The sequence below is a fragment of the Copidosoma floridanum genome, unplaced genomic scaffold, assembly GCF_036245765.1.
Source record: "Copidosoma floridanum isolate Cflo_tuat_1 unplaced genomic scaffold, Cflo_Japanese_pri ptg000004l, whole genome shotgun sequence".
Lineage (NCBI taxonomy): Eukaryota > Metazoa > Arthropoda > Insecta > Hymenoptera > Encyrtidae > Copidosoma > Copidosoma floridanum.
This window is the reverse complement of record NW_028321881.1, coordinates 40,186,059-40,212,769: the sequence shown is the minus strand read 5'-3', so window position 1 is coordinate 40,212,769 and position 26,711 is coordinate 40,186,059. Positions and strand designations below refer to the sequence as shown.

At 33.8% G+C, this 26,711-nt stretch overlaps 1 protein-coding gene across 1 annotated transcript in view; it reads right to left on the bottom strand.

The window, feature by feature from the left end:
• The window catches only part of Cad99C (cadherin 99C), a 376,725-nt gene that overhangs the window by 140,892 nt on the left and 209,122 nt on the right, over window positions 1–26,711 (bottom strand). The window contains exon 3 of the mRNA XM_089597377.1: window positions 12,073–12,126. Coding sequence (XP_089453503.1) covers window positions 12,073–12,126 — 54 coding nt within the window. The remainder of the gene's footprint in view (window positions 1–12,072; window positions 12,127–26,711) is intronic.

Sequence of the window (26,711 nt, the reverse complement as noted above, 5' to 3'; positions counted from 1 at the left end):
ATAATACCAATACAGGTAGTACAGAACTTCTCACCATAACTATCTCGAATCAGATAAACCATCGGCTTGGACGTGAACTCCACAATTATGGCTTGGTAAGAGAAAGAGGACTTTGCGAGTTTGGCCCTGTAGCTGGTTGTTGAAAAAAAGCTATTTTTTTTCTTTTTTTTTACTCCAAAATAATTTGTAACTAAAAAACAAACTTTCTAGTAACTTAATTGATCAATTTATCATACGAGCGATGAAGATACATGAAAAGTCTTTCTCAATGCCCTGGGTTACTGGTGGAGCTGAAGCTACCCGCTGACGCTAGCCGCTGTACTACATGGAAGGGTCTACAACAAAAACTGATTTTGGCTAATTTTATAATAAAATAAATATGTCTAAGAGGTTCATCTATGTTCCTTAATTGAAACTTTAAAAAACTATAGGTACCCAAACAACGCAGAAACACTTAAAACAACGGTTTGTTTCTGATAAAGCGCTAAAACAGCTAAAAAACTCGCTTTTTCCCACTAGTTTCTTTATAACTATTATTAAAACTATAATTCATCAGCACCACTAATCTGAAATCGTAGATTTATTCATAACCAATAAAATAAGATGCGTTTAATTACCGCAGAAAAAATGTAAACAACAAATTGTTTATAATAAGTCAACGAAAAAAAAAAGAATTTTCAGGACGAACAGAGAATGCAGCATCTAATTTCTAAATGCAACATAATTATTTTCTTCTACTCGATGGTACACTTATGTCTTAGATTCCTCTAGAGTATCTCTATACGATTTTAAATATAGTTGTACGAAAAAATCCATTCAACCCGTGAAGTCATTTTAATATCTTTTAACTAAGTCAATTTTTTCTTTTAAAATGATGGTAAGAAATAATTATAAATTTCGATTAATCATTTATTCTTTACATGTGTATTATTATCACGTAAAACGTCATGTAAAATTATTTTAACATTGTATTTAATTTTTTAATTATAAATGATTTCAAAATAAAATAATGTTATAAAATACACTCGAATCGTTATAAAATATAAAATGTGCGCTCATTGAGTCAATAAATTTTTATTAGGTAGCCAATGAAATTACTGTTCGAATTATGTTAAAAACAAAAAAAAGTTTTTTTGGGAAATCTCATATCATGTAGACTCTTGGACGAGCCCCTTGCTTAACGCCAACAAAAAAATTATAAAAAATTATACACAACATTATTTTATAACAGTAAACCAAGAAAAATCCACTATTTTGATACTCTTTATGATTATCTCGTTATTATTGTTAATTTTTTTTATTAAATATCACCCGCATTTTTATTTATCTCTGCTACACATGAAATTACTAGTTTTAAATAATTAAATAACACCACAGTTAAATTACAGTTTCGTCGTGATGAAATTCAATATTTATCGGATTCCAATTTAAAACTCAATATACGTCCCATTGAACATTGAATAATAAAAAGTAATTGTTGATGGGTAAAGATCACTTCATGATTGAAAATTTGTTTGAATAAACAACTAAATTATTCACCCAAATTCAAGATATTTGCTCCAAAATAATCCTCGACACAAAGTTGCATTTGGGACCAAACGTAACGAGTAAATGACACAATTAATATTCAAAGTAACCGTCGAACGCACGAATAGTGGCATCCGAAGCAAAGCATCTTTTTTCTCAAGGCGTAAAAGTTCTCTCCCCGATTCCAGACCCGAAAAATCGAGTCTCACAGCCCGCGAAACACCGCCGAAACGGGACGCTCGAAAAGCGACCTCGCTACGGGCAAATTTACTGCAATGGGAAGCCCTGCACATCTGTACACGTACACTTAACTGTAAAACCGGCGAACGGGCAATGGGGTACAGGGTACCTGTTGTATATACTTACATGTAGATGTGGCATCGAGTGCCGAATCGTGACCAGCCGCGTACCACACTGAAAAAAAGTTGGAAGTGCTAGCTTCTCAAAACTGACACGTGCAGCGCTCCCAATGAGTTGGTGCGGTTGCTCTCTTATTTTGGGTGGCCAGGCTCCCCAAAATAGGAAAATAGCGGTCTCAAGCGTTTGGGAGATCCACCGTCCGATTCTGTGGGACAGCAGCGCGTGCAGAGCTTGGGTAACTGCTGCCATAGTATACAAATTAGAGTGATGTATTAGATATACACTGCTATAGCATGGTTATGGGTATACCCATTAAAATTATTTCTTATAAAACATGTTATAAAATTTTTTTATGTAACACTGCACAAAACATTGTCATGGAAATTCCTATTTATTTATATTTAAAAAGTAAAAAAAAATTGTTTTCTTAGATAATCAAAACCAATAAATGAAGTCAATCGTTATAATATGTTATACTTTACATGAGTATTTATTTACAAAAAAGCACAAACGCACAAGTGTACTATATATCTTAAAAAATTATAAAAAATACTTTGTTACAATGTAATGATTATCCTCTAATTGCATTGGAATACAGGGATGAATTTTTTGAAGATCATCGTATTTTACTATTTTATTTATACAGCTCTTACAGTCCTCAATATAAGCATGAAAATGCTCGTCAAATGTTGTTTCATTAAAGATTTTCACTTCAAAATATATATCATCCTCAATTTTAATGATTTTTATGATCTCTCCGAAATCCTTTTCAATAGCAATCATATCAACAACTATAAAGAAACCAATTTTGTAAATCTGATTTTGAATTTCAACGTAATTAAAAAATTCTATAGTTTTTAATTTATCTAAATCATCAATATATGGAGTGTTATATGACTTATCACATGCTCCAAACTTAAAATTTTTTTCCATCTTAAGATTTTGGAATGTTTGACACATTTGTAATGTTTGTTTGATAGCAATAGTTAGCATTTAGCATAAGATTTTTACTGCCACTCATTGCTAAGGCACTTAAGGTGGCTCCAGTGGCCTCAATGTTAAAATTATAAATAACCCAACCGAGGTTAATAAAATTGAATTATATTCTTTGAATCCCCATCTTTCTATTCGTATAAAAAAAAATTTAGGTTGACGATGAAAATTGTAAGAAATCATGCTTACAAAATCGTAGTTTTAAGACGGGTTGGATAGGAAATGCAAGCTTACGCGATATACAACCTACTGCTGCACTTATATAAATAACCCGTAAGGTGTAAAAAATATACTATCTTGTATATATTATTACGCAGTTTTCGATGACATGAGAAAAGTGTCTTGTTATCGAACAAAATCTTTAAATAATCGGAGACTAAGTATACAGTTGCGAGTGCAAGTCAGCTCTCAGCTGTCTGCATTCTGCAGAGTACATATATATAGGTATAACTACTCTTGAACTTAGGAGCGTACCGTAACAGTTCATCAATTAGGGCACCATAAAACTTTTTTGTTTTTTTATATTGACTCACTAAAGTAACAGATAAAATGTAGAATATGGCTAACAACAGTCTCTACGATAATTTTATACCATATTTTGAAGAAAATAATGATTAATTTTTAGTCTCCCCATTTTGATACGGCACTAGGCGCTGGAGCCACCTTAATTTTATTTTTCTATGACAAGCCTCATAACGCATGCACCAATAATTAACGAATGTTTCGCAAGCCTACACCTACCAAGAGTAAGTACCAAGCTCTGTATGCGCTGCCGTCCCACAGAATCGGACGGTGGATCTCCCAAACGCTTGGTGCCGCTATTTTCCTATTTTGGGGAGCCTGGCCACCCAAAATAAGAGAGCAACCGCACCAACTCATTGGGAGCGCTGCACGTGTCAGTTTTGAGAAGCTAGCATGTATACAGCTGGTGCAACAACACCGAACGCATCCTCTCGCGTCAGGTGCACACGCGCCACAAAGTGGATGCCTTTTACCTACACAGATATATATATATATATATATGCACACTCGAGAAGGCTGGAATGCAATCCAGTCCTTTTACATTCACACACAAGCGTGTCTCGAAACACGGTATTGCCGTTCTGCGGCAGAGAGCATTTTTTGTTTTCTTCGCCTCACTCGTTTTCGTTCGAACGTACAGTTTCGTGGTGTTAATTTTATCACGTTATTAGCTAAGCACACGATTTTCCCTATCTGGAGGTTGCAGGCCGCTAATTGCCGAGCAGAGGTATGCGGGGAAAATTGCTCGAACAACGAGGACCTTTTGAGCTACGCTCCGTTTACGAGAGACCTGGTTTTCGCTCTATGGGCTCTTCGTGCATGCGATCGCTGACACTCTTACGAGGGAACAATGATTTTTATCGCCCACTTAGAATATTAATTTCAAAGGAATCGTAATTTTTCGAAATTAACCAAAATTTTACTCAAGATATATGGTATACGTTGATATTTTAAGTATTTCATGAATCCAATCGGTGCCTCAAACTCGTGCCATGTAATGGAAGAAATTGAATTAAGTTAATTGAATCAATGACATGTAAGAAAATTAAAACCTGCTGTTGATTCAAAGTCTCGTTAATGTCATTATCGTTATTTAACATTGTGTTACAGCTTCGAAAGTATTTATTGGCAACCAAATGTAATTCTTGATGAAAATTACCTTCGAGTGACAATTAATTTTCATCAATTCATTAATTAAAAGTTTATGAAACTGAAGACACGAGTGAAGTAAGGAATCACATTTGATTCTTAATTGTGTAAATTATTTTAGAATCCTTCTCCGTATTACCTGATCCTGATTGGTAACATGAAAACTCATAAACACGTAAAGTAAGGGGACAAAATTACTTCAAAACAACTTTTAAATGTCTCTTGTACGCCCCAATTGTGTTTTGCAAAAGAAAAAAAATGAAAGTGAGGAGATATTGGGCTTTTGTTGCCGAAACGCGTGGACAATTTTTTGCCAAAAACAAAGGCAACGATTTTACGATAAAAAGGACCAACCGCAAAGGACGAGCGAAAAAGGCGTAAAAATGAAAGCACAAAAGGCGATTGACTACCTGAGCGAGCTCACTAGACAAAAGAGCCGACCGCGCTTGCAATATTCGCACGAATTACTCGCTCCAATGCTGCTACCCCCCGAGTAGGCGAATATTATTTACACCAGTACGGATAGGAGAGAGGCGTGACGGACACGTTTCTATTCTGGACACGTATCGAGTGAAAAATGCCGGGACACAAAGTCGCGCGAGCAAACGAGCGTGGAATTATGGAATCAATCAACGAAACGAAACGGGCTGCGAGCGAGCGATAAATCAAACGTGCCGACGCGCAGGTGTATTAAATTCGAGTGCGGTATAATTGATAAGTAGTTCGTATTTAGTACTGTTGCAGTGGAAACAACTTCGAAAAAAACATAACCAAACGAACTTTTAATTGAGAGCTCAGGATTATCCATCCATGAGAGCGGCTTTTCGAAAATAATCAACATGAAGTTGGATAATTACCGCGCTCGTGCGTGAAAGCAAAAACGGAAAATGGAACAGCATTGATTTTTTTTCTCCCTTTCAAGAGATCAAAATTTCTGAGGTGGCTTTGAATAAATATTTAAATAATCGAATATATTGATAGTGCACTCGTCCGGAGCGCGAAAAGTTTTAACCCATGCGTACGTAAAACTACTTTTAACATAATTTTTATTGTATGTAATCAGTAGTTTTTCTTCCCTCAAAAATGTAGTACTTTTTATTAGAATGGCTCCTATCAGCGTACCATAATCGAAATCTGAACGCTTTATGTCACGTTATATCCAAGAAATTTTATTGAAAATATCCAGCTATAGGAATATACCAATGTCGAGATATAATGTGTGCCAAAGACATTACTTTGGGTCGACAATTTTTTTCGTTTCAGAAGGCCTTAAGATGTACGATAGAATAAAAAAAATTTATTTTGCATTTTCTTTAATAAATAATTGTGTTGAGGCACACCCTCAAGATGTGGCTTACTTTATTCGAAATGTCATTTATAATATATGGAAAAAATCATGAATACGATTTTTTTTGTTTTTTGAGTTATTCTCGACAAGAAATCATTAAAAGAACTTTTTTTTTACCAATCCTTAAGTTTAGAAAGTGCCATTTTCCAAAATTTTTTCAAACTTTATAAAGGGCCTATATAAAAAACTAAAAATATATATATACATGTTTAGAAAAGCTTGAAACGTAGAAAAACTTTCATGGTACTGAAATTTGACAAAAATTTTTCTCCACAGTTGACGTGAATGAATGAAAATTATCTGGAAAGCCTAAGAAAATTCACCATGTTTATATATTTTTGCCAGGTTTAAGAATTTCCCGACATTCTTGACACAAATCTTTGTCCTAAAAAGGTGCGTATTTTCAGTATCAAAAAAAAAAACCCCAACTAAAAATCATTTGTGAGGAACTTCTCATAAACGTGGTAGGTTATTTGGGACACGTACATGTAATTATAGATAAAAGAGAAATCGATTCCACTTCAAACCTGTGCAATTTCTAATTCGAAAGATAAAACTGTCTCATTGCGATAAACCTTCCCTTAAAAATGCACATTATTTCCATCCGATATGCGAAACGCCTTCTGAAAATCAGCTCACGGCCTCCACGGGGGATTATATTCTCTCTTCAAGCAACGAGGAAATTTCGCGTGCACCCACCTTAGAGCTCGCAAAAATCAATAATCAGCCCGAGTTCCGCGAAACACACCCAAAAGCTCAACTTTTGCGTGTGTATACATTATGTACTGCACATATGTTCGTTAGAGCAGAAGCAAATCGCTCGAGGGGAGGACGCTGTACAATCGAGCACGTGTGCACATATTATCCGAGACAAGTGTACGCGATAGTCCTTAACCTAATTTGTCCCTTTTGTTCTCGAAAAATGGGATTGAAAGAGGGACGGGCGCAAAGGAAAACCAAAACCACTGTCAGAAATTCATATGTGCTTGGAGTTAATATCGCTTAATTGGCTCAAATCGACGCGTCTGAACGATAGCTTTGCCTTTTGCCATTGAGGGTTTTTTTCTAGCGAATTACTGGTGCTTTAGTCAAACACTTCAACGCCAATGTTCGAGAAATAACGTTGGTTTTACTCATTAACATAATGCTATGTTGTTTATTATTATAAGGGTACAAGTGCAATCGGTGTGTATATTCGCTTTGTGCAGCAATTTGAAAGAGCGCCACCTGCAGGGAAAAAGATATCGATATTAACTCACAAGCATACACAGGCTCTTATGGACAATGATCTAACATAAGTGTTTATTTTAACAAAAATTATCTTTAACAACTAAAATATGACTTTTCAGTGCCAAGCAGAATATTATGAGCAAAAAATACTTTTTTTTTTTAATTCCATGAAAAAAAAGTAAATTTGTCGTATGAAATGCCTAACAATCTATGAATAAGCATAATTAATACTACTTTTTAATGTGCTGACTTAAAAGTACTCCACGAAATAAATCAATATTAGAGGAAAACTGTTATACACACTCACGAAATGCAAGTGTGTAAGAAGAAAACAAATTAAAACAATGCACTGTTAAATAGGTATTTTTCAGCACGGAAGTATACTTAACACCCAAATAAAGTACGTCAGTTGTTTAAGATACATAATTGTTGAAATAAACGCTTGTGACAGATCATTGTCCATAAAAGGCTGTATTTTTTTGTTGGTTAGTATCAACATATTTTTCCCTGAAGGTGGCGCTATTTCGAATTGCTGCATGAAGCGAATGTAATCGACACAATTAATGCACCAGCTCGATATTCAAACAAGCGGGTACGTGGAAGCGCGCTTTGGAACCAGTTGTGCGTATTTAAATGAATTCATTATGGGCTACTGTAACGGTACGCGGAGTCATATAATAAATAATCAACAAAGCTTCTGCTTCCATCAGCAGTGAGTATGGGTGTACGATATGTTGGTTTACCTTTTTGAAACTGAATGAAGTCAAGTTTTCTTTTTTGTCACTTGGAGTCAAAAAATTACAAAATCATGTGAAAGTATGATGATTCGATACTTCTAACCAGGAACTCAGAAAAAAGGAGTGTAATGTATGTGTAGTTATTACTATTGTTATTTTATAATTTATTTTTTTCGATGTTATTGTCTGGGTGGGAACACCCAACGACACCCCATTTCAAACTAATTCGTAACGGATCTTGGAGCGCTACCAACGTATTTTAAACTATTTAAAAACACTAAATTGAAAGTGTCCCTGCGGTTTGCTCTGATGAACCTAAAAAGGATACTTGTATTAGAAAGCGCCCATATCGTTAAATTACCATAGCATAAGTATATTCCAAGCGCATACGCCTTTGGATGCTTGTATAATAGAAATGAACGCCCGAGGGAGAGCCTCCTTGCCCCTCCCACGCTCTTAAATGAGCTCTGAAATCGAGAGAGAAAGAGAGAAAATGATGCAGTCACGATCAAAGGGGAAAGGGTTACGAAGTCACTGGGACACGTAATAGCCAATCGTACTATATACTTACTTAGCTGTAAGGGCTAGCGTTTTTGTCTTTTACGTAATGTTTTGTACGGGTGGCTGTGAGGGTAACTATTTGTTGTCTTATATTTGTTGTGTTTCATGAAAACGATGACAATTTAGTTTAATTTAATTTAGTTAATAAAAAAAACTCATTACATCTACTTTTATAAATATGAGCAACTTATAGTTGAATCGTTTCAGTTTACTTAAAATTTTCATTATCACGCTTTTAGAAAAAAGCACATTCTACGAAAGTTTTTTAGATTCAAGAAAATATTTATTAGTGCAATTCCTAATTAATAATCTCTTGAAACGTAATTGTAATTATTTACTAACTTTGAGGAAATGTTAATTTTAAACTACGTAGTTTTCTTGACATAAAAAAAAATTTATCTTATTTTAAAAGAATATTTACTTAAAACTAATACAGTAACAGTTGTTTTAATTTTAAGAAAATTTTTTTTATTTTGTAAAACTGATTGGTATGCTTGTACGTCGAATTTTACATTTCTACTTAGTAACTTGTAATTTTTTTAGACGAGTCACTGTAATTTCCGTAGTTTTTGTGCGATACCTCAATAAATGAAAATTGATGGTTAAAAAATATTGACGCAATCTGCGGTCACGTAATTTGGATTTAAATAAAATTTATAGAAGATTGAAAGAAATACATTTGGAGAATATGATTGTGATGTATTGTTCTGTTAACAATTAAACAGCCAAATTATGGCTTCACTAATAAATCATAGTTATGGTGGAAATAATATTGGTGCTAAAAAAAACGAATTACTGTTATTGCTAAAAACCACTGTAAAAAAGCTACTTAGTTACTACTTAAGCTATTGTTATCCTGATGTTAATTTGCATGCTTCATTTTTACTTAAAAAAAGCAACGGACATTTTCTGATGTTTTGAAAACGTGTATCGAGTTGTACTCCAACCTTTTATATAAAAAAAAACGTGCTCCAAACTTTTAAAAACAATATTTTAAACAATTTTTGTAACGTTGTGCCCTATTGGAGGAATAATTTTCAGCTTGGTACCATCAAAAATTTGGACGAAAATAATTTTCAAAGACTAAAACTTTCAACACATTAATTGGCGCCAAAAGTTATACAGACTTGAAATTTAAAAAATGTACAAATCACGTCTATTGTCACTGATTTATATGAAAGCGTATTACAGACTCAATATTTCACTGGAACGTCTGAGACAACAGAAAAATTAAAAATTTCAGATTTCATATCCACGATTGTTCATAGTTATAGTATTCAAGGTGTTTTTACCATTTTACAGATCGAAAGATTTGAGCGAAACCTTTTACGCATCGCTCGACGATTTTCCACTTCAGGAAAGACACAACTGTAAATATACGAGAGAAATCAAGCGAGCCAACTTTTATTCGGATGCGCGCAAACTTACGACGTGCTACAAAATAAAATGGCCCAAGGCGCATGGCTTTACGAAAAAAAGAGAAAAAAAAAGATTTCGCCTCACGCGTCAACGTGCAATTTTCCGATAAAAGAGAGAGAGGGAAGACGAAAAAAATCCCACAGCTCCGAGCAAACATTGCACAATAGATCGAAATTTCCTTAATAGCCCCCTTGGGCCTATTAAAGCATTTTCGCGACTCGAATCGTCGGCACGCGCGTTAAGACGGCATTTTTTGCATTTTGGGATAATTTTCCCCTAGATGCGTCATTTCGCAACACGATCGTCACAAACGCCGAACAAAAGTGCTTTTATTCTTTCGGACAGTCTCTCTCGGGGAAAAGTCGTGTACATAGAAGTGAATGTCGCAAAATCACCGAAACCGACGGCAATCATCATAATAGTGCAATACCCTCGCAGGTAATCAATTACGATATGCCATGTTTTCATGATAGAGCCGACGTATGAAAATAGTCCATAATCAAGAGGAAGAGCCTCCACTGGATAATCTCGAAAGGTCTATGGCGAAAAGCGAGAAGAGAGAAATATGTACATGCCCAGGAGGAATGCAGTCGTCGTCTTTGGACGCGAGCGTATGTATATATATGTACCCGTAAAAGGAAAGCCCTCCCTTTTCTATCTCTCCACTGCGAGTCGAGCCTTTCATTTTGCGTTCCGGTCGCGCATTCTCGCGCTTATATGCAAATAACAACTCCCCGGCTCCTCCTGCCTCCTACTCTTTATGCCCTGAGTTTGTCTCCGCCATCTATTGCTGTTTGACGTGTGTAAGGGTTTCTGGGACGATTCCTTTTGTCAGAACTACTGGAGGTGAATATGCTTATTTGACGCCGTTTGCCATTGCCCTTCGGGGCATTGAAAAGTCTTTCGAATAATTACCATCCCATTTAAAAGACAACCTAAATCGTGTGTTATAATGTTTAAATACCTTTTTTTTTTTTTTGTTATTGCGAATCACGTTTCACGGTCAGAAAATCAATTTTTCTTTACTTCTTTTGTATTAAATACCATTTTTTAATGTTTTGAAATAAGAACATGATAAGTCTTTTATACAAATTCATTTTTCCTTTTAACAAAAATAACAGGTCAGCTAAGTTTAATGTAACAAAATAAATTTTTTACATAGAATTTCGGAAGACCTTTACACTGACCGCAGTGACAATGAAGTTTATTATTTTCAATGAATTGCCAGCCTTGTAAAGGTGTAAAATTAAAATCTAGATATAAAAAGGTTCAAGTTTTTTGTTTATGTTTTACGAAAAATATTTTTTTTGTAGAAAGTATAGTAGACGTATACTACTTTTATATTATATGTAGAGTATTGTCTAGTACGCGGAAGTTAAAAAAAACCAAAATAAGTAACTTTTTTTCGTCTGGTACTGTATATTGTAGATCTTGCAATAAAAAAGATTAATGTAATGCTCTTATGTTTATATATTTATATAATGTACTTGTGAATCACGCAGTTTTAATTTGTTTCATCTAAATTATTTTTGTTATCCTAACGACCTTCTTGTCCGTATCTTTCGTTATTTTTAGTACATTCTGATCACCACGAAAACATGTACAAAAGCAAGAAGTTTCGTTGAAAATTCCAAATAACGTTACGACTTATCGTATATTATACTCTCATCTTTTTGAAATGTCCAAACCGAAAACCAACAGAGGACCCAATGACATACAACTCGTAATACAAATCCAAACAAATTTCACGTTTGGTCTCGTGATTAAACGTCGCTTTTGTTTGTTTCAAGATGCAAAATACTTATTCAATGTACGCATCCATAGCGAATCACATAAATTTTTTGTAAGAACAACTAGAGCTGAAAAAAACAATCTTTCCAAAACCAGTCGAAAACGCAGCTATGTTGTATGTACCAATAGGTACTATCTCCTTTCGAAAGACCTTGCTCGAGTGTCTTTCTCTTCTGCGTGGCTGTATGCGAAAAACATCCATACAATATACATTCTAGTGCATCGATAAAAAAAATATAGAGATAGAAAGCGGTATACCGCGACGTGGACAAATCGAAGCTCGAGCAGATAAGACTTGCACGGTTTAAACTGCCCGTGTGTCTGCCGAGTGCATGGACGGGCGCTTGAGTTATTTATTGAAATAAGAAGCCGTTGGCTGGCGGGATGTCGGAAAAGTAAAAAAGTCGAGGAAGAAGAGAGCGGACTTCAACTTACGTGCGTCGTTTTTCCGCGTATCAGCGATCTTGACTTTCTTCCCTGGTTGCGTCTCTGAAAAAAGAGAAGAAAAAAACAAAAATCAATAAAATGCCAACGAAAAAACCAACAAAAAAAGTTTATATTAAAAAAAAAAAAAAATAAAAAAAAAATAACGTATGGTTTAAATTAGGCAAAAAACCCCGCACAAACGATTTCTCTGTCGCGAGCCATCGGAGATAAGGGTACGGGTGACAAGTGAGGTTACATTAACATCGAAAGAGGGGGTGGGGCTTTTGTGAGGGGCAAAAAACGGTTGGATGAGAGACGCGCGACACGGGTCCAGTCGCGGGAGCAAAAACATTGTATATGTGTAAGATGCATTAAAATACCCCCAAGGGTAGGGCTGGCCTCCTTCGCGACGCGTTAACGTATGATATAGGTATATACTCGAGATCGGCAACGCTTTTCCGTCCTGCCAAGTGAATATGTAGGCTGTGACAGGTTGTATACGCACCTTTTCGCGACGACGATAATTACCGTCCCTCTAGGGAGACGCTTGGTTTTTTCGCGGCCTCTCTTTTTTTCCTCTCGTCGTCTGTGGCAGTTTATACAGAGAAAATCGGTCGCTCGTAGAGATCGGCAAATTGGCTCTCAAGGAGAGCGCTATTGGGGAGTTGCATATCGAATTAACGGGCTAAGTTATGATTTGTCGGTTTTAGAGTTTGCACGGGTACACTTTGGACATTTTTATTCCTCAATGAGCCAGTAAAATTTGCTACGGGTATCGGTTTCACTTAATTTGCACTCGGTATGTACCTATTTCTGATCCAACCTCAAAAACCGAAGGTCCATTATCTTACCCGAAAAAACGATTAGAGCTCAAATATTCTGTTACAAAATATGGAATTTTCGTTTCCCCATACCCTTAAATTAAAAATCTATTTACGTACATGCACTCAAGTGCTCATATACACGCACTTGTCGAGCAAACCATAATATAGCTCGATCGCTCGCGTATGTGTGCTCTTGCACGTGAGCACACACAATCTTTATCTTAGTATAAGTACCTATTCTAGTGGGGCTCTAATTACCTGCGCGTGCACGTGCGAAAGTTTTCGCGGAAATCGAGATTCCCGAGACTCGAGACGCAGGTAATGGGATATGTGTAACAGCGACTGCTTACATGCATCATACCTACATATATATATACATGTGGGTACATACTCGATCTCCTGAGAAGCTGCTGCGTGCCGGAAGACTAATCGTGCAACAGTACAGCATGCGTGCACGGGCTGTAGAAACCGCGTCGCAAGTACTTTTTGAGGTTTTGTTTTTCCTGCATCAGCCATTACTGCTGATTAGATTGGTGTAGAAAGTGCGCATAGGTTTATTGGGATATCAATTGATCTTAGTTGCAGAGAGATGATTTGTACAGTGTCAAAATGCGTGATGTATCATGTATGCCAACAGTAATCATTTTTGTGTACAAGAAAATATATTTTTCTTATATTTAGTTGATTTACGGGTAAATCATACACTTAGTAAATAATAATAATTGTTAATATTGAAATCAATACCCATAAGTCGCCATTTTTTTTCTCGATACAATTTTCAATAAATAATTTATTTGAAACAATCATGTTACTTTACACACACATTCATCAAACTCGAGAATTTTTGAACTTTTATGTATTGTGCTTTCGGTTATATCAGTATATTAATCAGTATTCGCACACGCGTCAGTGATTAACCTCTGCAAGCGTTGATGGTAAAAATTTTGAGCCTGACACCATCAATCCCGGAAATGGTAAATGCCAATTCTGCTCCTGTAAAAGCTTTTCCAGGAAATACATCCTTCGAGTCCAATAACATAGTATCGGAACAAATTCCCGAAATCAATTTTTTTCTTGGTACCGTGCGAAATTGAGTAGTCGCGAACATTTCCAGGGGATCATCCCTGAGCGTATGAGCCGTGTAAGCAAGGATTTTTCACTGAAAGGAACGATTTTCATCAAGGTTCCTTTAGTGGTGAAAAAGTTAATTTCCCTATCCTGCGGGCATTTTTCAACATATGCATGTTGACTGCGCCATCGGTAGGAAAAGTATGATTTGGCACTAGTAGTCTTCCGTCCAGAGCGATTACAAAGGTCTCTTAGTTGTAGTATTACAAACACCCTCAGGTCCGGTGATCGCCTTGGAGTGAAAAAACTGCTATCATCTCATTTTCGTGCATATAGTAAGATCGTGAAAAGTTATTATTTTACAATAACATTTTTCTCATGTTTAACAAGCGATTTATAAAAAATTAGTAATGTGACTTGATGTTCATTTAGTTTTAAATATGCCACCACTGTTTTTGCTTGGATTTATATAAATGCGTGCCGTTTGTGAGTAGGTATTATGTATATATATTTTCGTGGTATCTGAACCACAAAAAATATGAACTAAGGACAAAATCAAAGCATCACTCTAGCATGACTTTCAATCAATACGTTTGATATGTACAATACATTTTATTTCTAGTCGTTTTCATACTTTTTACCCCTCTTAAGAATTTATTGAGATTTTAACGTAGAAATTGAGTTCCCCTTTGATAGGAATGTCCGTACGACTTTTTTGCTTCGTTTCCTTTATTTATTTCTATGAGCCGTTTCGTAATATCAACTTGATTTTTGTCGTGACTTATTTTAATTTTTAATCTTACATATATGTTTTTATTACATAGTTAAAAATAATTCTTGTAGCAACTGAGTTTTCTAATGATTTAATTTTGTGTGTGACATTTCGTCGAACAACGAGATTCCAATACTTTTGCATGAGAACCTGTCACACATCTTATCATCACTTTTATAGTGGTGTATTTACGGGTTATGAAGGCTACACATTTATACACTGCAGAAAATTAAAGTTTCCTATCTTATTGATGAGCTTGGTCTAAATTTTTAGCCTTTTCTAAAATTATTCATTAAATAACTAGCTATTTCATGAAAAATAGAGGAGTTGACGCATATTTTTGGCATTTCTAAGAATAATTCAAGCCCCAACTTTTCAAGATACATTGGAAATCGGATGAAAAAGACGTAAAATCAGGTGTCAAACGACCGATGAGACAGTTTGCACTGTTGCGACACTGCATACAAAATTGTGTCCTAGATTTCTTAGTGCGCATGTGCCATTTTGTGCCATCAAGAACATGGTGGAAAGGCGTGCATCGCAAAATCGTAAAAGGCAGAATTAGCTATTATAAAAGTTTTTGTTTGTTTATATTTTCCTTGACTGACGAATGAGAGTATGAAGCAAATTTCGTTATGAATGTGTTATTTACTAAATATTTAGCTTAAAAAGTACATATACAATATCGTATATTAATGTATGTTAGCATTCAAGTTTTCGCGGACTGTGTGACCAGGAACATAGCGCCCGGTGGACACTTTTTAGCATGGATTGTCGCAACTACGTAAATTATAATCTTATTTTTTGTCTTTTGTTTCCAAATCAAAATTTATCTCATAAAAACCAGGTTTTATGTAGTCTTTTAAACGTCAAAAATAAGCTACATTCTTTCTTTTTTCAATAAATTGCATCAAAAAACGGTTATTATAAAAATAAAATTACTTCTCGTTAATTTCTCCAATTAAAAGTTACATAAATGGTATCAGCTTTCTACCCTACCGATTTTTAAAGTCAGTCCAGTGAAAGGTAAAGTTTCCTATCATATCCTTAGTGCTGCAGCATGCGAAAAACTTGAGTCCAACTGTATATTACTGAGCCTGCGGTGGCTCAGACGGCTAAGTTGTGGGTCAGAAAGTGGGAGACCATGGTTCGATTCCCAGCTAGTGCGACATTTTCGGACAAGTACTTCTGTGAATATTCACATGTGCTTTTTCACCACGCAATGCTCCTCGAGAAGAGCTACCTTCTCGCAGCAAAATTGACTAATTTCTCCCTACCCTCCTCCTGTAATGGGAGGCCTCCCTATCCCTCTTCCCTTCCCTCTTCCAAGTGTCGAGTGCCCTAAGTTAATGCCCTTATTAGAGGAGCCGGACGTAGAGCACTATAATATATAAAAAAAAAAAAAACTATATATTTCAATAATATATCAATATGTTTTTTTTATTATCATGTATTACCATTTTCACAAATTTTTTGTCTGTACAAAAAGGTATAAAAGTTTACTATGGAGCCTTTGGAAAAGAGCTCGACTTAAACGAATATTTGATTCGAAAAATAACCCATAAAATATGTCATACTAAGCCCTCATACTTGAAGATTCAAGATTAAATGCTCTTCTTAGCATACAATTTTGATTTAAATATTTAACATTCAAAACCTCAATTTTTATAAACTGTATTAAGTGACATGTCACAAACTCAGCTTAGATAAAACGGCTTTCATCACACAAAATCAATTATTTAGTTAGCAAAGAGACTATTATCAAACTACAGTTCCCAATACTATTAAAAGGGTCAAGTGGTTTCCGTTATTAATGTAGTCATGAATGCGTATGGTAAAATTAGTTAACTAATTTATAATTATAATTGTTACAGTACAGTCGAATTGGTTCCTTAGCTGTATTTAAGTGAGCCATTGAAATAATAAACATTTTTACTCCTATCACATGTCATAAAATTTTGGACGTACACAATGTTCAAACTGAATAACTCTGTTGAAACGACTTTACTTTTCTTGGTCTACGACAAAATATAAAATTATTACAACAAAAAAGTCGGGTAATCTCGGACGATCTAAAAATTATAATGAAGAATAGTGACATACGAAATCATGTATTTATTTGATAATATTGAAGTGTTACAATAAAAATTTCGATCGCTTATTTAAATATTGCCCTACTGAGTTAGAAAATACTTTCATCTGCTGTTAATTTTGATTCGATTCTTATTTGCCCTCCTTTACATTATTTTTCTGTCGAATAAAGTTTGCCTGTTTGCAACTCTAAGCGACAAAATTCTTGCTGCGATATTGGATAGGTTTTGTTGGTAGCAGAAAATTCAGCAACTCAAACTAATTAGTGTGTTTAAAAATAAAAATTTGGAAGTGTTTGAAAAAAAATTATTTTCATAAAAACAGTGATTTAAATCTTTTTATATTTATACGCCAGCATTAAAATGACTGCTAGTTCAAAACCTGAATTAAGTATGCCGAAGAAATACAAAACAATTACATACTAATGAAATTTTAGTAGTCAGAAACTAAATTGAAACTTATGTCTAAGGACAGTAGAATTAAACACATTCATTTTACAGTTAAAAGAAAAATATACGAACACTAACAAATGACTTTCACTTTTTTTTTTCTTGCAGCTATATCATTTTTACATACTTCGACTACTCTCTTATTTAACTTTTTTAACATCTTATACTAAGTAATCGTGCGTAGGCGTAGCAGTCCCTCTCCTTCCCATACACCAAGTTATGATACTTTATTACAACCGCCAACGCTGATCAGTTGAACATGCCTTTCGATGTACTGGTTTGCCCCTTGTATACCCGCTGGAGGTGTATAAAAAATCTACTTGCGCTCTTTTGAAGTGGAAATGCTTAAATTAAAAGGAGCGCGACGTGGATGTGTTGGCGGAAAAAAAGTGAGAGGGAGGCTACGCTGCTTTATTAGTCAGTGTGTCAACGTCCAGGTTGGAAGAAAAAAGGATAGTTATGTAATTTATTTTCAATTTACTCCCGATTGCTTGGTTGATGTGATAATTAATGATTTTTTTCATAGTAGAATTTACTTGTATGATTTTTTTTTTTTTTACTATTTATTAAAACATTGTTAAGTGCACCGAATTCATAAATTTAAAACGATTGGTTTTCAAAGACGTACTCTTTAAGGTATTGGTAAGCCAAAAACACTGTTTAAACTGAGAGTGTGATGATAAATGTATGAATCTGCAAATATATAATACTAACTCTGTCAATAAATTTAAGAAAATAGGGAAACTCACTACAACACCCATAATCCTAAAAAATATTGTACTAAAACAAATAAATTTTTCTTAATTATTAGTTAAATTACAGAAGCATCTATTTACATGTATATATATGTATATATATAAATGTATATATAAATACATGTATATATATATATATGTAAACATATTTGTTTGGAATCCATACACAGTTTATTTGGTCAAATAATAAGCTGTAAAAATTAAAAAAATATAATTATGCTGAAAAGTACCGTGCGTTCCTTATGCCATAAAATAATCGTTGGCCATAAGGGGCCGTTGATTTGCAGTTTCTCCCGTGTAATATATGAACAGGAGTATTTTTTCAAGCTGTAAAAATTTAAAACTCACAAAAAATATATAATTAGAAAAAAAATTTTTCTCCCATCTCTCAACTTTATTACCACAGCAAAAAAAAGTCCTGGAGCTTAATCTGTACATTCTACTATAAGGGTTATAGTGAAAAGTTGATCTCTTACTTAATAAATTCTTTATTTGTTGATTTTGATGTTGCTTCAATCTCGATAAATGTTCAGTGTGATTTTCTTGACACCTAAAATTGTATTCATTAGACGTGTTTAAAGTTTTTCTTCCAATTCGACTTCTTGCGACTTTTGGCATAGTTAAGACTTTTGTGAGCAATAAAGGCTTTTTTTTGAACTTTATTAGGTTATAATATATTTATTGGCAAGGTAGTTCGTAGATTACACGGGAGAAACTGCAAATCAACGGCTCTTTAGGGCCAACGATTATTTCATGGCATAAGGAACGCACGGTACTTTTCAGCATAATTATATTTTTTTCACTTTTTACAGCTTATTATTTGACCAAATAAGCTGTGTATGGATTCCAAACAAATATGTTTTTAATACGAAGATTTTTGTTCTGAGAAGTGTCAGGAATAGATGTAAAATTTTAGAGTACGGTGTTCCACTTCGTGAATCTCGGGCTGAGACGGGGAGGGGGTGCTAGTAGAATATATAAAGAAAAGATCCCAAAACCATTGTAATAGCTAACTACAAAAACTACTCAACCGATTTTGCTGAAATTTTTGATTCTTGACACTTCTTAGATGGTTTTCATTTTGTTTTTATCTTGAAAAAAAAAAAAGGATTTTTAATCTTACGATTTTTGTCACTTGTGTGTAATTATTTTTTATCCATTTAAGACTGTTTAACATAAGTTACCATTACATAGAGAGTTGATGAAAGGAAAAACAATCAGTTTTCTGTACTAAAAAAAAAAAAAAAAAAAAAATTACTTTTTTATGTAATTAAACAAATTACAAAAGTACAAGACTTGTCAAGTGCTTGATACTAAAATATAGTTGTAAAGTAAAACATATTTTGCATAAATAATTCCTAATATTGTCTTTTTTTAAAATATCTTAATGTTTTTGAATGTTATCAATGGACAGCGCAGGAGGATGTTCATTGAATTCGTTTGGCACAAGTATTGGATACTCACAGTCATGTTCTTTTTTACATAAATTTTGCAGGACGCAACAAAAAGAATGTAATATCGTATAGTCTTTGCACGTGAAGTTTGCCTAACAAACATCTTCAGTGCAACTTTAACAGTCCAATCAAACATCTACTGTTATTATGGCTCTAGAAAGAGTTTTATTTAAAAAAATTTGTTTGACTGTAAAGTGCCCATCATCCTTGTAGGACCATAACGTGTTTTTTGATAGTGTACATTAAAGTGGTTTAAGAATTGCGTACTAATAGCGGAAATAGAATAATGGCATTAGTGTTGAAAAGTCAAGTACAAATAATTCCGCATATTAATTAGCTTTTTACTATGCCGATGACTAAAGCTTAATCAAAATCAAACACTGATTCATCTCCAAAAAGAGGTATTTTGTATTCCATAGATGAAAAAAAATGTAGCCTGTATACAACGACATGCTAATTAGTCTGGCAAAAGTCAGCTAAAATTTTCATGCATCGCATCATTACTATGCATCCAGATCCTTTGACAAACTCCGCAGGCGTGAGCACTTGTCAAAGGAAGAGTAGCACGCGAGTCACATTCTAACTGCTCCACTTTGCATTGATATTTATTCCTCCGACTTCAATGGGAATTCCGAGAAACGTGACAAGCAAGAGAGACACAATGTACTTTGTGAAATCATTTGTCATCTGCACTTATCATAGAATACCTGGGCAGGGACGCGAAGACTCTCAAGATATTTCACTGCAACATCGCGCCCATATTTTTGTACGACCAGTAAGAATTTATTGAAAAGATGGTATTTTTTGCATATGCTTGTCATACACAATAACCAAGAAATACGAGAAAATCGAGAGCCTCTCCTTCAGCAACAAGTATCATTCCGCAACGAAGGATCCTCAAGGACAACAGCTTGTCATAAGCAGACTACTGGAATTCGATATTATTGGAACTTTCTCACCAATTACATAATTGTTCATGTATACGCATGTGCGTGTACACAAGCAATACGTTACGCAACCGCCGATGATTTGATTCCATCATCCCATGGTACAAACATGTTGATCAAATGAGTTGGCAAACTTTTATTCCAACGATTACATGAGTGGTGCATGGTATAGAAAATAACCCCGTACAGAGCGATTCCCCGCTTCGACATGATTGCATTCGGTGCAGGGACGCAGTGTCCCAGAGGTCGACATTTTCATTCGCTTCCTGAAATTCCAACACCAGTACATATGGATACCTTCTCTGATGAATTTAAAGGAAATGCCAGCGAGCGATCGCTCCTATACGTATATATCGATTTGCATTGAATGCCATAACTTATCCGCAGCGCCGGAACAGGAAAGGCTGGTACGAATGGAAAGCCGCGCGCCGTGTACCTTTACCTCCGCGTATAACGGCGATGCGCGACTTGATTAATAACGAGGAAGGTATAAAGAAGGAGCAAACGGAATGATGCTCTTTTGCCTATACCCTTGGGCTCTTCCTCCCGGACTCTTGGTTTGCTTTTCGATCTTTTAATCGTGACTGGATGTGTCACTGCATACAGCTGCTGCTGTTTGTTGTGTGTATGATTTATTTGGATTTGCGGGTGTATCACGCAGGCTTATGATTTTTATCTTTTTTAATCTTCTTTAACCGATTTTCATTATTGATTGTTCAAATTTTTAGTTTTTTTTCTCCTCATTTATAGCAGTTCTACAATAAGTTTTGTCTGTACAATTTACTTATTTTATACATACAAAAAAGAACAGTTTATGATACGCTGCATGATCCATTTTAACATGTTATACTCACTACAGTCTAACACTGTAAGCCCTCACCACCAGACTTCGATCACAGATAAAATAAAATATATAAACGGACAATGTCTGATAAACGTAGAAGTTAAAAAAACTTTTTTAGATTCAAACCGTTATTAGTACAACATATTTATGATATACATAGTTTTCTGTAAATAATATATTACACTGAATTCATTTATTGTAATAATACCAACGGGCATTTACTGCCTTTTCATAAGTATATTTATGCCTCGAACCATGTAAGGTGTCAACCACATTATGACTACCACCGAAATGTGAAATCTCCATGAAATTTTTTTTTTTCTGAAGGAATCGTAATATATATATTACTAATGTATTTCACCATATACTTTCATATAATTCCCAAGCGACTCGATCGGTATTTTAAATTTCTGGTTTGTTCATCGAGTTCGCGAGACGATGCGAAAAGTACACCCCTTGAATCCCCATCCATTACAGTTTTTCGTCGATCAGCGATACATTGAATTAAAATTGAAACCAATGATGCGCGTAGTCGGAAGGCATTCATGACGTTCGACGGCGAAAAAAGCATTCCAAATTCCTCGTGAATATCAATATCTTCTTGGAAAATGATATTCCCGTTCTGAAAATAAGAGCGTATTTCGAGCTGGAAATTGTGTACCCCCCCCCCCCCCCATCTCCATCGGATTTGGGGCACAAAAAAGAAAGTAACGGAAAAGACGAGCGTATACAGGTGTTGGTAAAAAGGAAAAGAAGAGATCACTTATATGATGTTTTTTTGAATAACACGATTTTCTCGGATAAAAATTCTGGCTAATGAGTACACGTTAACGAGCTTTTTGAGGAATCTTTTATTTTCTCATTTTTTTCGAGTCAAGGTAGAAAAACATATTTTTTTGCTAGAACAGCGTCGTTTGGTGTTAAACTCATACTGAGAAATGTTAATTTCATGACATTTTTCCTAAAACTGTTTTCCTATTGAATTTCAAATCGATACGAAAATTTTCCAGGTTCAATTAGTTGGACGGCCCGTTGTGTAAATAAATTTTGTACAGTATACCATGTATACTGAACGTCTGAACATCGTCAAGGCTATGCGCTGGAAAAACGGTTAAGCAACGAAGGCTCAAATAACAAAAAATATACGCATGCGTTATCAAAATAAAGTATGTCGCGCGTGCAGGTTCATTGGCCAAATTCGACAAATTGCTCCTCTAGCACATCATCACCATATTATAATCGATTATCTACCATCGTAGCAATTACAAAAAATTAATATTCTTCGACTGAAAACTTGACGATAAAAATAAAATATTGAAACATAAAACAGTGCTGGAATGATAAGAATGTGGAGTTAAGAGTACAAAAACAACAGTTGTAAGCAGGCTGATTCACTGGAGTATAATATTTTTTTCTCCATTTCATTCGTTTTTTCTCCAAAGTTGTATTTAAAATTAAATATTTAGGCACGATTGATTGAATGGAAGTGTTTTATATTTTTATCAGATAAAAAGTGTGACCACCCCTAAATTATCTACCACTATATATAAAATAATATTTTTAATCTTTTATGAAGATGGTCTTAGTATGTCTTATGGTATGTGTATGTACGTGTACGTGTACGTAATTGAAATTTTTTATTAACTCAAGTAATAATCTGATTGTGCTTAAATTGGGAGAAAAACAACTTGTTTCTGATGAAATCTGATGGTTTACATTTCGACTAATTTTATCAAAAAAAAAAAAAAAAAAAAAAAAGAAACGTAGGTTGAAAAAACAAATTTTTGGTTATATCTTTTAACACAGACATTTTACAAATTTAAGTAAGCAAACTAAGTTGTAGCTCTGAATGAACTAAAATTTTCATATCATACGATTCAATATAACATGCAATGCAAAAAAACACAAAAAAATTGAAAAAATCATTTTTGTCCGCTACAGAAATAAATTAACATGCAGTTAAATTTATACAAAAAATTTTAGATTTTTGCATGTAGCGTGAAAGAGAAAATTGTGGTTGTAGAATATTATTTTAATATAATTACTTAAGTTTTATTTTGTATTAAAAACAAGTATTATTATACAAGTAAGTCTTGTCTGTAAATTGCTAACGGAAAAGTAAGGAGACATTAAACGATTTCGTAGCAATTCAATACCTTTTCATTACTAACTAAGACAGAATAGTACTTTAGATAAAAATGTAATTTAATGAGATCTATGAAATTTTTATGCAATATTTGGTAAATTACTGCCAAATAAAAAATTTACGTTCTATCCAACGTTTTTCATTGGATTTAAAAACAATTTTTGCTGGTTAAAATTTGTTTTAGAATCAGATTTTTTTCCTGTTTTTAGTAATACAATATTTTTACACTATTTTTGTACCTGTTTTGCACTAAAAGGTATTTGCATTGCCTATTGCGATAAGACGTGTATCAAAAAAAAGTGGTATTTAATTTTTTTATCAAGATCTACAGTTATGTCTCATAATTTAGTTGTGTAAAATGTAAGTATAAATAAAGCAGCTTGTTTTGCTTCGATGAATTAAAAAAAAAAAAAAACAATTACTTTTAACATTTAACTATTACATTCCAACATTTGGAAACATTTGATGTAGTGGCATTATTATCGTAACTGAATGTTGTTTTTGTTTAATTACGTAACATATATACTTTAATGTGGTCAAACTTGCTTTACACAATTTCCAAATCATTCTTCAAATTCAGCCCATTCGTATTCCGAGAACTATCCTTTTGTTCTCCTGTTTTTCGACACACGTGTCCATCCGCATGTGCAGCTCTTTTAAGCGAAAGTACCTTGCATCTTCTTATCACCTCCAAACGAGTTCGAGAGTACAAGCATCTCGTAAGCTTTACTGCTCCTGAATCATCTCTCATGTGACAGACCAGACGCCACAAACACCCTAGCATAGGTAAACCGACAAACAAATTCCGAGAGTATGACGGGTTTGACATAAACGCCAGATATCGTTTTAGCTAGGATGCAAGTAAGTTATACACACAGCCAATATCTAGAGATGAGCCTCTTTTTACTTTCATTTTTTAAGAAAATAATGTTTTGACAATAAAATATTGCAATTAGTACGTGGAGGGCATGAGTAACTTTATCGATTTGCCCAGTTGGATTCAGAATGCATTATTTACAATTGTTATAGCCAGTACAATTATTATTGTTATACTTATTGTACCTACATTAAAATGCAATTGTATTTGCATTAATATAATTTTTTTTACTTTAATTATAATTACTCATCGTTACTACGTAGGGTCGTATAGTTTTGCTAAAATATTGTTATTGTTATTGTTATTATCGCAACAGTTTTATTGCCATTTCTTGATGTTATCTCTATTGATTAAGCGGTACACATGATACCGTCAGTTGCGTTTAATCCGAAACCATTTGTTACTCTTTATTGTTGTAATCAGTTACAAATGTACTATTATTATACTCAATGCATGAAATAATTTATTATAGTACCATAGCCACTCGTATTGCTCTTTAATCACAAAATAATAATAATTTGGCAACATAGTCTACATTATTATTTCATTTCCATCCCCCTAAGTTTATTACGACTTAACTTTGCTACCGAACAGTAAGCGTAAGCTTAGCTCAAATAACATGTCAGTTGTCCAATGTAGTAACACATTAAAAATAATTAAACTGATAAAAATGTAATTCAATTGAAAATAGCTGAAAAAACTTTTATTTGATTAGGTTGAAAAATTTACATCATGCAAGCTAGCCTCAATGTAATATATTAAATGGTCATAAGTCTGCTTTCTCATCGCCCTACAATTTTTTATAAAAGTGAAGTACAAAAATTTTTTTTTTCTCAAAATGAGTGAAATATTCATTATCAAGTCACTAAAATCACAATTTATTGACAAGCAGCACTTTTGTTCTTCAAAATTATGTTTATCAATACGTATATTCAGAATAATATTGATTATTAAAATTTATAAAACTATTTGTTTTTTCACTTGAAGCCGTCATTGTTTTTTAAACAAAAAAATTTTGTTCAAACTGTTTGATTTCATCGATAAAACACTAAGAGACTCAGAAGTTTGGAAGCACATACGACATAGATATTGATACGTATTTGATGAATTCAATGGCTTTTGAAATGAAGTCATTTCTCTTCCAAGTCTTGTTGGATTTTATTGCTTCCTAGTGCTGGCAACTTGCTTTCATCGATGCAACAGCAATAATGTAAAAAAGTGCTGACCAAAAAAAATGCGCGAAAGAGGCATTCTGTCGTTGACTATCAACGCAGTGAGCACAACTACAACGTAGCCATCCTTGCATTTCTAAATGCAATTTAAGAGGTTTTACAATTTAATGGTTTGAAATAGTATTAATCCATGGTGGTTTATTACAACGAATCTACACTGAGGAAAAAAATAATAAAAATTATAGAGAAATTCCAACAAAAATTACCATTCTGCACAGTAAAAAGAAAAAAATTTATATAAATTTATTAAAATGATTATTTTTTATAGTCAAGTATATTGTTTTAACAGTTTATTAAAATTGTAATTCAAAAAGTAAAAATTACTGTTAGCACAATAAAAATTACTATGCTGGAACAGTAAACCTTGAAAGGATCGATTGATAAATTTTATTTTCCAGTACAGAAATTTTCACTGTTCTAACCATAATTTTTACTTTTTAAACTATGATTTTAACTGTTAAAACAATAATTTTTTCTATTAAAAATAAATTTTGCTTTTTTTTCAGCTTGCATCCGATTTACTGAGTAAAATGGTAATTTTTTCTAGAATTTCTCTATAATTTTTATCATTTTTTTCTCTAACTGTAGTTTAGAATTTAAAATAAATAAAGATGGGATCGAAATCCTTTTCTAGAGAAAAACTAATTGTTTTGAATATTATTAGTATTCATTTGGGTCACAGGTTTCTCCAGAAAAAAAATTGTTCGAGCCCTTCAAAATAAATTCATATTTTTTTAAAATATGATGCCGATTCATCGGGTGTATACTTTGTTGACGTTCAATAATAACTCATGTTTTACATTTACAAATGAGATCAAAATGTTTATTAGCTCACAATGTACATGAATTTTGTTTTCAAATGATTTGCCTCGTTTTCGATACCATTTTCTAAGGTCTTAATTCCGCACATTATTTGCAAATGTCTTCTATGATGTTCATTTGACACCGACTTTTTTTTAGGAGAACCAAAGGATATCCTGTTAAAAGTGTAAAAACTAGGTAGATTTGTGTAATCTATCCCCAAAAATAGGCTTTTACCCACACTGTTTACGCTCAACGTTCGAGACGAGCGCCCACACTTACAAAACGTGTATCTATAATTATGTCTCTAGATAAAATTTTTTTTTCCTCGTACCGCAGCTCGATTATCATTTACGTGTACACGGAAAAAACGCAGACGACGCTCCTC